General features: G+C 45.7%; 1 protein-coding gene across 49 annotated transcripts; it reads right to left on the bottom strand.

Moving 5' to 3' along the window:
* Positions 1-48: 48 nt before the first annotated feature.
* On the bottom strand, positions 49-9,510 carry LOC127909222 (maturin-like). 49 transcript variants are annotated; one of them, XM_052469547.1, is made up of 6 exons: positions 8,979-9,510; positions 2,864-2,986; positions 1,028-2,457; positions 881-929; positions 734-831; positions 49-637 (listed from the first exon to the last, which is right to left on the bottom strand). In XM_052469547.1, the coding sequence occupies exons 1-3, from the start codon at positions 9,306-9,308 to the stop codon at positions 2,350-2,352; spliced, it is 561 nt and encodes a 186-aa protein (XP_052325507.1). In that variant the 5' UTR covers positions 9,309-9,510; the 3' UTR covers positions 49-637; positions 734-831; positions 881-929; positions 1,028-2,349. The 49 variants fall into 49 exon arrangements, with proteins under 49 accessions (XP_052325507.1, XP_052325504.1, XP_052325513.1 ...); XM_052469544.1 differs by having other exon boundaries at positions 979-2,457; XM_052469553.1 differs by lacking the exon at positions 881-929 and having other exon boundaries at positions 734-782.
* Between the last annotated feature and the right edge of the window lie 4,139 nt (positions 9,511-13,649).

The raw sequence follows: 13,649 nt of genomic DNA on the forward strand, positions 1-13,649 counted from the left end.
TATATTTAATATGTACGGTGTATTTGCATAGAAAGTCAGACTCGTTGCTTCCTCCAACAGTTTTATTGAATATCTTCAATACACACTGGAGGTCAAACAGAAAACACACATTAGATTAGCTTGAACAAAAAAAAGTATTAAATAATTTAAATACAAATCAAGAGACATGTTTATAGGACAAAGTAAAGACTTTAAACTATTCAGAGAGCAAGTTAAATGTATTATAGTTGCCATGTTCAGAGATACATAGATGCCTTTAGAGGAGAAAGCACTGTATCCATACCCCTTGAAATACTCCACATGTTGTTGTTACAGCAGGGCTATTCAATTCTTACCCTACGAGGTCCGAAGCCTGCTGGGTTTCTGTTCTACAGATAATTAATTACACCCACCTGGTGTCCCAGGTCTAAACCAGTCCCTGATTAGAGGGGAATCACCCACCTGGTGTCCCAGGTCTAAACCAGTCCCTGATGAGAGGGGAATCGCCCACCTGGTGTCCCAGGTCTAATTCAGTCCCCGATTAGAGGGGAATCACCCACCTGGTGTCCCAGGTCTAAACCAGTCCCTGATTAGAGGGGAATCACCCACCTGGTGTCCCAGGTCTAAACCAGTCCCTGATTAGAGGGGAATCACCCACCTAAATCCCAGGTCTAAACCAGTCCCCGATTAGGTCTAAACCAGTCCCTGGAATCCCAGGTCTAAACCAGTCCCTGATTAGAGGGTAATCGCCCACCTGGTGTCCCAGGTCTAAACCAGTCCCTGATTAGAGGGGAATCGCCCACCTGGTGTCCCAGGTCTAAACCAGTCCCTGATTAGAGGGGAATCGCCCACCTGGTGTCCCAGGCCTAAACCAGTCCCTGATTAGAGGGGAATCACCCACCTGGTGTCCCAGGTCTAAACCAGTCCCTGATTAGAGGGTAATCGCCCACCTGGTGTCCCAGGTCTAAACCAGTCCCTGATTAGAGGGTAATCACCCACCTGGTGTCCCAGGTCTAAACCAGTCCCTGATGAGAGGGGAATCGCCCACCTGGTGTCCCAGGTCTAAACCAGTCCCTGATTAGAGACGAACACTGAACAATGCAGTGGGACTGGCTTCAAGGTCCAGAGTTTTAAATCACATTGAGATGTTGTGTCACTGTCCTTCACCAAACGCCCCATAATGTTAAAGTGGAATAATGTTTTTAGACATTTTTGCTAATTAATTTTTAAAAAAGGAACTAATTCTGTGTGCAATAATAGTGTTTAACGTGATTTTTTGAATGACTACCTCATCCCTGTACCCCACACATACAGTTAGTTATCTGTAAGGTCCGTCAGTCGAGCAGTGAATATCAAACACAGATTAGACCACAAACACCATGGAGAGGTTTTCCAATGTTTCACAAAGAAGGGCAGCTATTGGTAGATGGGGTGAATAAACAGACAATGAATATCCCTTTGAACATGGTGACATTATTAATTACACTTTGGACAGTGTATTTAATCCATTGTGAAATTCAGTCTGTAACACAACAAAATGTGGAATAAGTCAAGGCTGTGTGAGTACATTCTGAAGGCTCTGTAGATACATGTGTGGTTCGGTGTGGTGGAAGAATGTTACTGCAGGTAGACAGACGTTGCCTGTAGAGACAGATCCAGGATCTGTTTACCTTGCCCCTGTGATCACAACTTAACTTCATCCTACTCGTTCAGGGCCGAGGGGAAAGTAAAAGCAAAGCAGTGCACTGATGGTGGTGCCACACACACACACACACACACACACACACACACACACACACACACACACACACACACACACACACACACACACACACACACACACACACACACACACACACACACACACACACACACACACATAGATAGAGCAGCATTTGGCCGACCTCACAGCAGTACACATGGAACAGTTTCTACCGTAGGATTACAATTCTGTTCTATTCCTCCCTCTACTTTCACCGCTGACATTGTTACAAGGACACAGCAATGTGCTGGTTAACATTGTGTGGTACAGTGGATGGTTACGGTACGGTGTTACAGTACGGTGTTACATGGTTGGCACTGACAGTTCTCTGTAGGTCCTGGTGGCCTGGCTGGGGGGCAAATCGGGGCCCAAAAATACCGATTTCCGATTGTTATGAAAACTTGAAATCGGCCCTAATTAATTGGCCATTCCGATTAATCGGTCGACCTCTAGTGTGTGTGTGTGTGTGTGTGTGTGTGGGAGGGAGGAAGGGAGTGCACAATCTGGGGAGCAAAGCTTTTGAAAACTGGGACTGTGTGTTGTTGTAGGTGATGAGACCAGGGAATGGGTAGTTATTGTAGCCCTACTGGACACCTCATCTGTGGGCATCACTGCTGGCTGACTCCCATTTGCTGGTGGTCTGCCTCTGGTTCCTCCTCCATGCCTGCATGGTACTGCTCAAACGTCTCATCATCTATGTCTGGTAGACCCAGCAACTGGAGAGAGAGAGAGAGAAAATAAGAGAGGGAGAGAGAGGTGAGACTCGAGAGAAAGGGAGAAGAGAGCTTTAAAGCTAACTCCAGCCCTTCAAGATGGATGTGTATCCTCCCTGTCAAAGACAAGTGTAACCCAGTCCTGAAGAGCTTAGCGGCAGGGTGTGCAGGCTTTAGTTCCAGCCCTGCACTAACACATCTGGTTATGTTAAATGAAAGAGAAGACCCTCTACCCCCCCCAAAGGTATCCAGCCTATTTGAGTCATTTAGCAGATGTTCTTATCCAGTGGACTTACAGTTAGTAATGTATGTAAAGACATGAGGGAGAGGGTGACATTTATCAGTTGTTATGCTGTATTCTTTAGTAATGTAGTTGTAATATTGTGTATAGCGTTGTCTATGTACTTACAGGTCTAAAGGAAGTGAACACTTTGTCCAGGACCTCTAGAAGTGTTTTCTTTCCACAGGAAGTGATGTAGTCCTGAGCTACCTGGAGGAATGGCAGGCAGTCCTCACTCTCACTCCATACATGCTGTAGACACACACACACACACACACACACACATACACACACACACACACACACACACACACACACAGGTTATTAACCTGACCCATATAGCCACATTACCACATTATTACCATATATGGTAGATATTATTATATTATTACTGTATATGGTAGATGTTATTATTATATTATACTGTATATGGTAGATGTTATTATTATATTATACTGTATATGGTAGATGTTATTATTATATTATACTGTATATGGTAGATGTTGGTAGATATGAACAGCCACTAGAGGTAGAACACAGAGAGAGATAACACCTTCAGATCAGTAGAACACAGAGAGAGATAACACCTTCAGATCAGTAGAACACAGAGAGAGAGATAACAACTTCAGACAAACATGGACGTAAGTGAATCACACATGTGTAACTGAACCTGTGTTAGCCTCCTGAACTAAAGCCTTGGCACACAGATGATCCCCGCTGATAGCAGTATTGATCGGCATGGTAACAGAATCTCATCTGTGTGTGTGTGTGGGAGATGGGTGAAATGGGTTTGTTAGTTGGGATATTGAATATCAGGGAGGGGGCCACCTATAGCTGTGCTAGGGACGGTTATAGGAGTGTCTGAACAGAGAACCAGTGACAGATGGATACATCAGACCTGTCTGTCTGTCCAAATACAGGGCTTTAACAGGGAGTACGTCCCGATGAAGGAAGTTATACCCTGATGAAGACAGCTTGGCTGTCAAAATGTTGGTAATTACATTTTTGCATCTGAGCTCCTAGAGTGTGCGGCTCTCTTTAATTTTCATGTTTCTACTCCGCTAGCCAGCACCTCGTCTTAATAGGTGTGTGTTTGTTTTTCTTCTGGATTCCTGATACAGGACTATAACATGAAGTCTGTCCAGAAATAACAGGAAGTATTTCCAGATATATTGCTATAACAGGAAGTCTGTCCAGATACTGGGGTTGTAACAGGAAGTCTGCCCAGATACTGGGGTTGTAACAGGAAGTCTGTCCAGATACCGGGGTTGTAACAGGAAGTCTGTCCAGATACTGTGGTTGTAACAGGAAGTCTGTCCAGATACTGTGGTTGTAATAGGAAGTCTGCCCAGATACTGTGGTTGTAACAGGAAGTCTGCCCAGATACATGGGGTTGTAACAGGAAGTCTGTCCAGATACTGTGGTTGTAACAGGAAGTCTGCCCAGATACTGTGGTTGTAACAGGAAGTTTGCCCAGATACTGTGGTTCTAACAGGAAGTCTGTCCAGATACAGGGGTTGTAACAGGAAGTCTGCCCAGATACTGGGGTTGTAACAGGAAGTCTGTCCAGATACCGGGGTTGTAACAGGAAGTCTGTCCAGATACTGTGGTTGTAACAGGAAGTCTGTCCAGATACTGTGGTTGTAATAGGAAGTCTGCCCAGATACTGTGGTTGTAACAGGAAGTCTGCCCAGATACATGGGGTTGTAACAGGAAGTCTGTCCAGATACTGTGGTTGTAACAGGAAGTCTGCCCAGATACTGTGGTTGTAACAGGAAGTCTGCCCAGATACTGTGGTTCTAACAGGAAGTCTGTCCAGATACAGGGGTTGTAACAGGAAGTCTGCCCAGATACTGTGGTTGTAACAGGAAGTCTGCCCAGATACTGTGGTTGTAACAGGAAGTCTGTCCAGATACAGGGGTTGTAACAGGAAGTCTGCCCAGATACTGTGGTTCTAACAGGAAGTCTGTCCAGATACAGGGGTTGTAACAGGAAGTCTGCCCAGATACTGTGGTTGTAACAGGAAGTCTGCCCAGATACTGTGGTTGTAACAGGAAGTCTGTCCAGATACAGGGGTTGTAACAGGAAGTCAGTCCAGATACTGTGGTTGTAACAGGAAGTCTGCCCAGATACTGTGGTTGTAACAGGAAGTCTGTCCAGATACCGGGGTTGTAACAGGAAGTCTGTCCAGACACTGTGGTTGTAACAGGAAGTCTGCCCAGATACTGTGGTTGTAACAGGAAGTCTGTCCAGATACTGTGGTTGTAACAGGAAGTCTGCCCAGATACTGTGGTTGTAACAGGAAGTCTGTCCAGATACTGGGGTTGTAACAGGAAGTCTGTCCAGATACTGTGGTTGTAACAGGAAGTCTGCCCAGATACTGTGGTTGTAACAGGAAGTCTGCCCAGATACTGTGGTTGTAACAGGAAGTCTGTCCAGATACCGGGGTTGTAACAGGAAGTCTGTCCAGATACTGTGGTTGTAACAGGAAGTCTGCCCAGATACTGGGGTTGTAACAGGAAGTCTGTCCAGATACCGGGGTTGTAACAGGAAGTCTGTCCAGAAATAACAGGAAGTATTTCCAGATATATTGCTATAACAGGAAGTCTGTCCAGATACTGGGGTTGTAACAGGAAGTCTGCCCAGATACTGGGGTTGTAACAGGAAGTCTGTCCAGATACCGGGGTTGTAACAGGAAGTCTGTCCAGATACTGTGGTTGTAACAGGAAGTCTGTCCAGATACTGTGGTTGTAATAGGAAGTCTGCCCAGATACTGTGGTTGTAACAGGAAGTCTGCCCAGATACATGGGGTTGTAACAGGAAGTCTGTCCAGATACTGTGGTTGTAACAGGAAGTCTGCCCAGATACTGTGGTTGTAACAGGAAGTCTGCCCAGATACTGTGGTTCTAACAGGAAGTCTGTCCAGATACAGGGGTTGTAACAGGAAGTCTGCCCAGATACTGGGGTTGTAACAGGAAGTCTGTCCAGATACCGGGGTTGTAACAGGAAGTCTGTCCAGATACTGTGGTTGTAACAGGAAGTCTGTCCAGATACTGTGGTTGTAATAGGAAGTCTGCCCAGATACTGTGGTTGTAACAGGAAGTCTGCCCAGATACATGGGGTTGTAACAGGAAGTCTGTCCAGATACTGTGGTTGTAACAGGAAGTCTGCCCAGATACTGTGGTTGTAACAGGAAGTCTGCCCAGATACTGTGGTTCTAACAGGAAGTCTGTCCAGATACAGGGGTTGTAACAGGAAGTCTGCCCAGATACTGTGGTTGTAACAGGAAGTCTGCCCAGATACTGTGGTTGTAACAGGAAGTCTGTCCAGATACAGGGGTTGTAACAGGAAGTCTGCCCAGATACTGTGGTTCTAACAGGAAGTCTGTCCAGATACAGGGGTTGTAACAGGAAGTCTGCCCAGATACTGTGGTTGTAACAGGAAGTCTGCCCAGATACTGTGGTTGTAACAGGAAGTCTGTCCAGATACAGGGGTTGTAACAGGAAGTCAGTCCAGATACTGTGGTTGTAACAGGAAGTCTGCCCAGATACTGTGGTTGTAACAGGAAGTCTGTCCAGATACCGGGGTTGTAACAGGAAGTCTGTCCAGATACTGTGGTTGTAACAGGAAGTCTGCCCAGATACTGTGGTTGTAACAGGAAGTCTGTCCAGATACTGTGGTTGTAACAGGAAGTCTGCCCAGATACTGTGGTTGTAACAGGAAGTCTGTCCAGATACCGGGGTTGTAACAGGAAGTCTGTCCAGATACTGTGGTTGTAACAGGAAGTCTGCCCAGATACTGTGGTTGTAACAGGAAGTCTGCCCAGATACTGTGGTTGTAACAGGAAGTCTGTCCAGATACCGGGGTTGTAACAGGAAGTCTGTCCAGATACTGTGGTTGTAACAGGAAGTCTGCCCAGATACTGGGGTTGTAACAGGAAGTCTGTCCAGATACCGGGGTTGTAACAGGAAGTCTGTCCAGAAATAACAGGAAGTATTTCCAGATATATTGCTATAACAGGAAGTCTGTCCAGATACTGGGGTTGTAACAGGAAGTCTGCCCAGATACTGGGGTTGTAACAGGAAGTCTGTCCAGATACCGGGGTTGTAACAGGAAGTCTGTCCAGATACTGTGGTTGTAACAGGAAGTCTGTCCAGATACTGTGGTTGTAATAGGAAGTCTGCCCAGATACTGTGGTTGTAACAGGAAGTCTGCCCAGATACATGGGGTTGTAACAGGAAGTCTGTCCAGATACTGTGGTTGTAACAGGAAGTCTGCCCAGATACTGTGGTTGTAACAGGAAGTCTGCCCAGATACTGTGGTTCTAACAGGAAGTCTGTCCAGATACAGGGGTTGTAACAGGAAGTCTGCCCAGATACTGGGGTTGTAACAGGAAGTCTGTCCAGATACCGGGGTTGTAACAGGAAGTCTGTCCAGATACTGTGGTTGTAACAGGAAGTCTGTCCAGATACTGTGGTTGTAATAGGAAGTCTGCCCAGATACTGTGGTTGTAACAGGAAGTCTGCCCAGATACATGGGGTTGTAACAGGAAGTCTGTCCAGATACTGTGGTTGTAACAGGAAGTCTGCCCAGATACTGTGGTTGTAACAGGAAGTTTGCCCAGATACTGTGGTTCTAACAGGAAGTCTGTCCAGATACAGGGGTTGTAACAGGAAGTCTGTCCAGATACTGTGGTTGTAACAGGAAGTCTGCCCAGATACTGTGGTTGTAACAGGAAGTCTGCCCAGATACTGTGGTTGTAACAGGAAGTCTGTCCAGATACCGGGGTTGTAACAGGAAGTCTGCCCAGATACTGTGGTTGTAACAGGAAGTCTGCCCAGATACTGTGGTTCTAACAGGAAGTCTGTCCAGATACAGGGGTTGTAACAGGAAGTCTGCCCAGATACTGTGGTTGTAACAGGAAGTCTGCCCAGATACTGTGGTTGTAACAGGAAGTCTGTCCAGATACAGGGGTTGTAACAGGAAGTCTGCCCAGATACTGTGGTTCTAACAGGAAGTCTGTCCAGATACAGGGGTTGTAACAGGAAGTCTGCCCAGATACTGTGGTTGTAACAGGAAGTCTGCCCAGATACTGTGGTTGTAACAGGAAGTCTGTCCAGATACAGGGGTTGTAACAGGAAGTCAGTCCAGATACTGTGGTTGTAACAGGAAGTCTGCCCAGATACTGTGGTTGTAACAGGAAGTCTGTCCAGATACCGGGGTTGTAACAGGAAGTCTGTCCAGATACTGTGGTTGTAACAGGAAGTCTGCCCAGATACTGTGGTTGTAACAGGAAGTCTGTCCAGATACTGTGGTTGTAACAGGAAGTCTGCCCAGATACTGTGGTTGTAACAGGAAGTCTGTCCAGATACCGGGGTTGTAACAGGAAGTCTGTCCAGATACTGTGGTTGTAACAGGAAGTCTGCCCAGATACTGTGGTTGTAACAGGAAGTCTGCCCAGATACTGTGGTTGTAACAGGAAGTCTGTCCAGATACCGGGGTTGTAACAGGAAGTCTGTCCAGATACTGTGGTTGTAACAGGAAGTCTGTCCAGATACAGGGCAATAACAAGAAGATGGAGGTATGAGAGAGAAAGAGAGTGATAGTGAGATAGAGAGACAGACTGAGAAAGTGACTGAGAAAGAGAGTGATAGTGAGATAGAGAGAGAGACAGACTGAGAAAGTGACTGAGAAAGAGAGTAATAGTGAGATAGAGAGAGGGAGAGTGAGAAAGTGGGGGCGATGGGGATGGGTAGGATGGGGCCTAGTGCAGTAAACATTCACAGACAGACCAGAGAGGGAAGGAGCTGAGTGATGCTCTACTTGCATTACATATTTGTTTATAAAATGTATACAACATGAAGTATTACTGCCAGTTGCTAAGGAGGGATGCATGGCTCTGAGACCTTCTGGTACCGGGCTGCTGCCTATTTTTACGCCGGGCCAGGAGAACTGTGGTCCCTGCCCTCTGACCCCGGCAGGCTGATGGAGAGTGGGGACGAGAGAGCAGTGGATGCTTCTCTAACAAAACAACAACCGCCCTGCTATTGCAGGCTTGTGTCCATGCGCAGGACAGGCGGCCTAAATAATGCTGCCAAAACAACATGCGTGCTATTGTCAGGTGCAGTGACATCATTCCCGTTGCGCACACACAGACACACACTGCGCGGGGGGACCCGAGAGGCAAACCTCAAAACACCGAAACCACACACGCGTACGCGTGCGCGCGCGAACACACACTTACGAAATGCTCAATCCCTCCCGTCATATTATCCGGACAAAGGACATAGAAAGAGATTCCCGGTTCTGCGTAGAAGTCCAGTCTTCTCTCATCATCCTCCTCCGCGAAGATCAGATCGAACGGAACCGACGAACACCACTTCTCCGCCACCTCCACCAGCTGCTTAAACTCCATCGCTCTCTCACACTGTTTTATTCTATCTCTCTGCGTCCTCCTCTCCGTTAGTCCTGCCCGTTTGTGGTGGTCCGGATCGCTGGTATAGGCTCGTCTGTGCACACGTCCCAGTGATGCTGCTGTCTCTCGGTGAATAAAAACAGCTGACCGGACATACATTAGCTTACAGTTTTACCTAACGCGCCATCCGCATGGCGAGAGCGACAAGATATCTTCACTGTTTCATTACACTTCCGTCACGGTATTCGGTAACGATAAGGTGTTTTCTCACGCCCTCATCCTTTCTTTAGTCCGTTAACCGATGAGATCACCGGGACGCTGTCGGTTCTGGGTCTGCATAGCCGACACACGTTACGCACAGGGCCTGGAACGTTAATACGTCCGTTAAGGATTCAACGCGATGACGACTGGCTGAGAAGCAGCACCGGGCTGTCATCAATACATTCTGTGCTTTTATTCTTAACAGAGCATGGGAATAGCCTAGTGTGTCGTTTCAGATGTATTCCCAATAATACATTCATTGTATCCTATATATGCCTATATGCCCAATTGTATTTTATAGGCACTGTCTATAAATGTTATAATACCGAAAAGTAAGTGTAATCACAACAAGTAGGCTAAAAGCTGTAGCCTATGCTAGGCTACTTATTGCTTCGTATTTTAATAATAGGCTAACTAACACCTTTTGCCAATGTTGTTTAGGCTACTGAAGGTTATTTCCACAACCTCTTGCCATCTGAATGAATGAGGGATGCTTTTCAGTTCATAAAGCGCACAGAATATGGGTGTGTAGACTACCATAAATACATTTTGTACAGCAGTGTTCCCCAACTGGTGGTCTCATTTGGCCCCCCAAGTTTTCTGAGCAAAAAAAACCCACAAAAAAAACTGTTTAAAAAAAATATATATTTATTTTCATTGTTGGATATAAAATATTGTAAAAACACCAGGAAATCAGCTCCAAGTGATTTTTAATTTAAGAAATCTGTTCTCAAATATTCCCACGCATAATAGAGAGACGTATACGAACGTATACGTACGGTTTGAAATTATTATGTTTTAGTCAATATCTGTTAGGGATTCTTTCGTCAATTTGCAGTCTACAAATGATTTGTAATTATGTTCCGGCCCGCCACCATCAACTCAACAAAAAATAATTTAGGCTGAATCTAGTAGTTGATGATCCCTGCTGTACAGTGTGGACATGACATAGCCAGTACCGTTTCTGACCGCTAGGTGGCAGCAGCACCCAATCTATATTGCCCTTCTCTGGTGAAATGACCCACTGGTCCACCGTTAAATGATGATATCATAGATATGGCACCCTGAAAACTGAACTCTATGGGTAGATTTCACAGACATAGATTAAGCCTAATCCTGGACTCCTTCCCTACAAGAACTGATCACCTTGAGCCAAGGCTTTTATCTGACTCTCTTAGGGGAAGGCCCATCCCTCCTTCCTTAGAAGTACTGATCACCTTGAGGTTTTTGGCATCTGGAACCTTCCATCGTGAAACAAATCAAATCAAATCAAATGTATTTATATATAGCCCTTCGTACATCAGCTGATATCTCAAAGTGCTGTACAGAAACCCAGCCTAAAACCCCAAACAGCAAGCAATGCAGGTGTAGAAACAGGAGATTTGTGTAGTGTAAGTGAACAGAATGTATGCAGAATTACATAACATTTCCTGATGCTGCTGCCCAGGCCAACTACAAGGTAGATTTCTATCCTAGGAGTCATCGGCTTTATAGATGAATGTCATATTCCCATCAAGTGTCTCTCTACAGCAGATGCTGAGGAGTAAAGGAATAAAAACTGGTTCTCAATAAATGTACAAAATGTGTGCACTCCCAATTTTGCAGATCTTCAACATTGTTGCACGTTGGAAAGGCGCAACTCATGACTCAAGGGTTTTCCAACATTCCTCTTTGTATGCTCAGCTCAAAGGAGGACAACATAGTGGAATCAGACTTGGTGACAGTGGGTATCCATGGTGACAGTGGGTACGCACAGACCAACTTCTTGTTCACCTCCTTATCTTCATGCAATAGGAGCTAAGCAACAACGATACAACCCAGCTCATATCCACACCAGAGGTGGAGTGGAGCACATGTTTGGTGTATGGAAGAGTCACTTCCAGTGTCTCAGAAACACATTGCACTTTCAACCAAGAAGATGCTGCATTGTCATAATTGCAAGAGCAGTGCTTCACAATGACCTCAAACAACATGGCTTCCCAGTGCTTCACAATGACCTCAAACAACATGGCTTCCCAGGGCTTCACAATGACACTAAACAGCATGGCTTCCCTTTCCTTCACAATGACCTCAAACAGCCTGGCTTCCCTTTCCTTCACAATGACCTCAAACAGCCTGGCTTCCCTTTCCTTCACAATGACCTCAAACAGCCTGGCTTCCCTTTCCTTCACAATGACCTCAAACAGCCTGGCTTCCCTTTCCTTCACAATGACCTCAAACAGCCTGGCTTCCCTTTCCTTCACAATGACCTCAAACAGCCTGGCTTCCCTTTCCTTCACCATGACCTCAAACAGCCTGGCTGTCATTTCCTTCACAATGACCTCAAACAGCCTGGCTGTCCTTTCCTTCACAATGACCCAAAACAGCCTGGCTTCCCTTTCCTTCACAATGACCTCAAACAGCCTGGCTGTCCTTTCCTTCACAATGACCTCAAACAGCCTGGCTTCCCTTTCCTTCACAATGACCTCAAACAGCCTGGCTTCCCTTTCCTTCACCATGACCTCAAACAGCCTGGCTGTCATTTCCTTCACAATGACCTCAAACAGCCTGGCTTCCCTTTCCTTCACAATGACCTCAAACAGCCTGGCTTCCCTTTCCTTCACAATGACCTCAAACAGCCCTGCTGCCCAGATCCTCACATTGAAGATGAGGAGGATGATGGTGATCAAGCTATGGTAATCGATCCATGGAGATCAAGCTATGGTAATCGAACCATGGTGATCAAGCTATGGTAATCAAGCTATGGTGATCAATATATGGTAATCATCTACCTCTAGAAAATGATGACATTGCTGCAACTAGAAAACATTATATGTTCAAGAGTTACGTTTATTACATCATTTTTTCTTATGGGAGAGAGAATTGACAACATGACATGGGAGTGGAAGAGATGACTGACAACATGACATGGGAGTGTAAGAGATGACTGACAACATGACATGGGAGTGCAAGAGATGACTGACAACATGACATGGGAGTGCAAGAGATGACTGGCAACATGACATGGGAGTGTAAGAGATGACTGACAACATGACATGGGAGTGCAAGAGATGACTGACAACATGACATGGGAGTGCAAGAGATGACTGGCAACATGACATGGGAGTGCAAGAGATGACTGACAACATGACATGGGAGTGCAAGAGATGACTGGCAACATGACATGGGAGTGTAAGAGATGACTGACAACATGACATGGGAGTGTAAGAGATGACTGACAACATGACATGGGAGTGTAAGAGATGACTGACAACATGACATGGGAGTGTAAGAGATGACTGACAACATGACATGGGAGTGTAAGAGATGACTGACAACATGACATGGGAGTGTAAGAGATGACTGGCAACATGACATGGGAGTGCAAGAGATGACTGGCAACATGACATGGGAGTGCAAGAGATGACTGACAACATGACATGGGAGTGGAAGAGATGACTGACAACATGACATGGGAGTGTAAGAGATGACTGACAACATGACATGGGAGTGCAAGAGATGACTGGCAACATGACATGGGAGTGCAAGAGATGACTGACAACATGACATGGGAGTGTAAGAGATGACTGACAACATGACATGGGAGTGCAAGAGATGACTGACAACATGACATGGGAGTGGAAGAGATGACTGACAACATGACATGGGAGTGCAAGAGATGACTGACAACATGACATGGGAGTGCAAGAGATGACTGACAACATGACATGGGAGTGCAAGAGATGACTGACAACATGACATATTCACTGCAGTCCGGGGATGGCACATGTTGACTGAATGTGTCCTACCAAATGAAGGTATGAACGGTCCCCTGTCTGAACTGTCCAAATGTTCGTCGTCGGCGATACCTTCCAGGGGTTGCTGGCTATCAATGAAAAAAAAGTCCCCCAGCTCATCCGTCTCTGGTCTTACTGGGGGTCCGCCACCAGCCTTGAAACACTGCCCACAAGCAAGAGCCTTTGTCTTCTTTAAGTTCATTTTTATGTTTTTCCACAGGACCTTAGAATGTCAAGACAATAAAGAAATGATATTAGTAATTATGTAGGATATTGTTTGTGTTATATTTCTGTCACACAAATACATTTAGGCCTCACTGTGTTGTGATACAACAAGAAAACAAACATTTCAAAGTGACTTGGATTTGTAACAATAAATGCAGTATCTTACTGGAAGTCGTTGTAGGGTCCTTTTGTTTACTTTTTTAATTTGAGTTGAATTCATTACAAACTCTCGTCCAGG

Source organism: Oncorhynchus keta, chromosome 19 (assembly GCF_023373465.1).
Source record: "Oncorhynchus keta strain PuntledgeMale-10-30-2019 chromosome 19, Oket_V2, whole genome shotgun sequence".
NCBI lineage: Eukaryota > Metazoa > Chordata > Actinopteri > Salmoniformes > Salmonidae > Oncorhynchus > Oncorhynchus keta.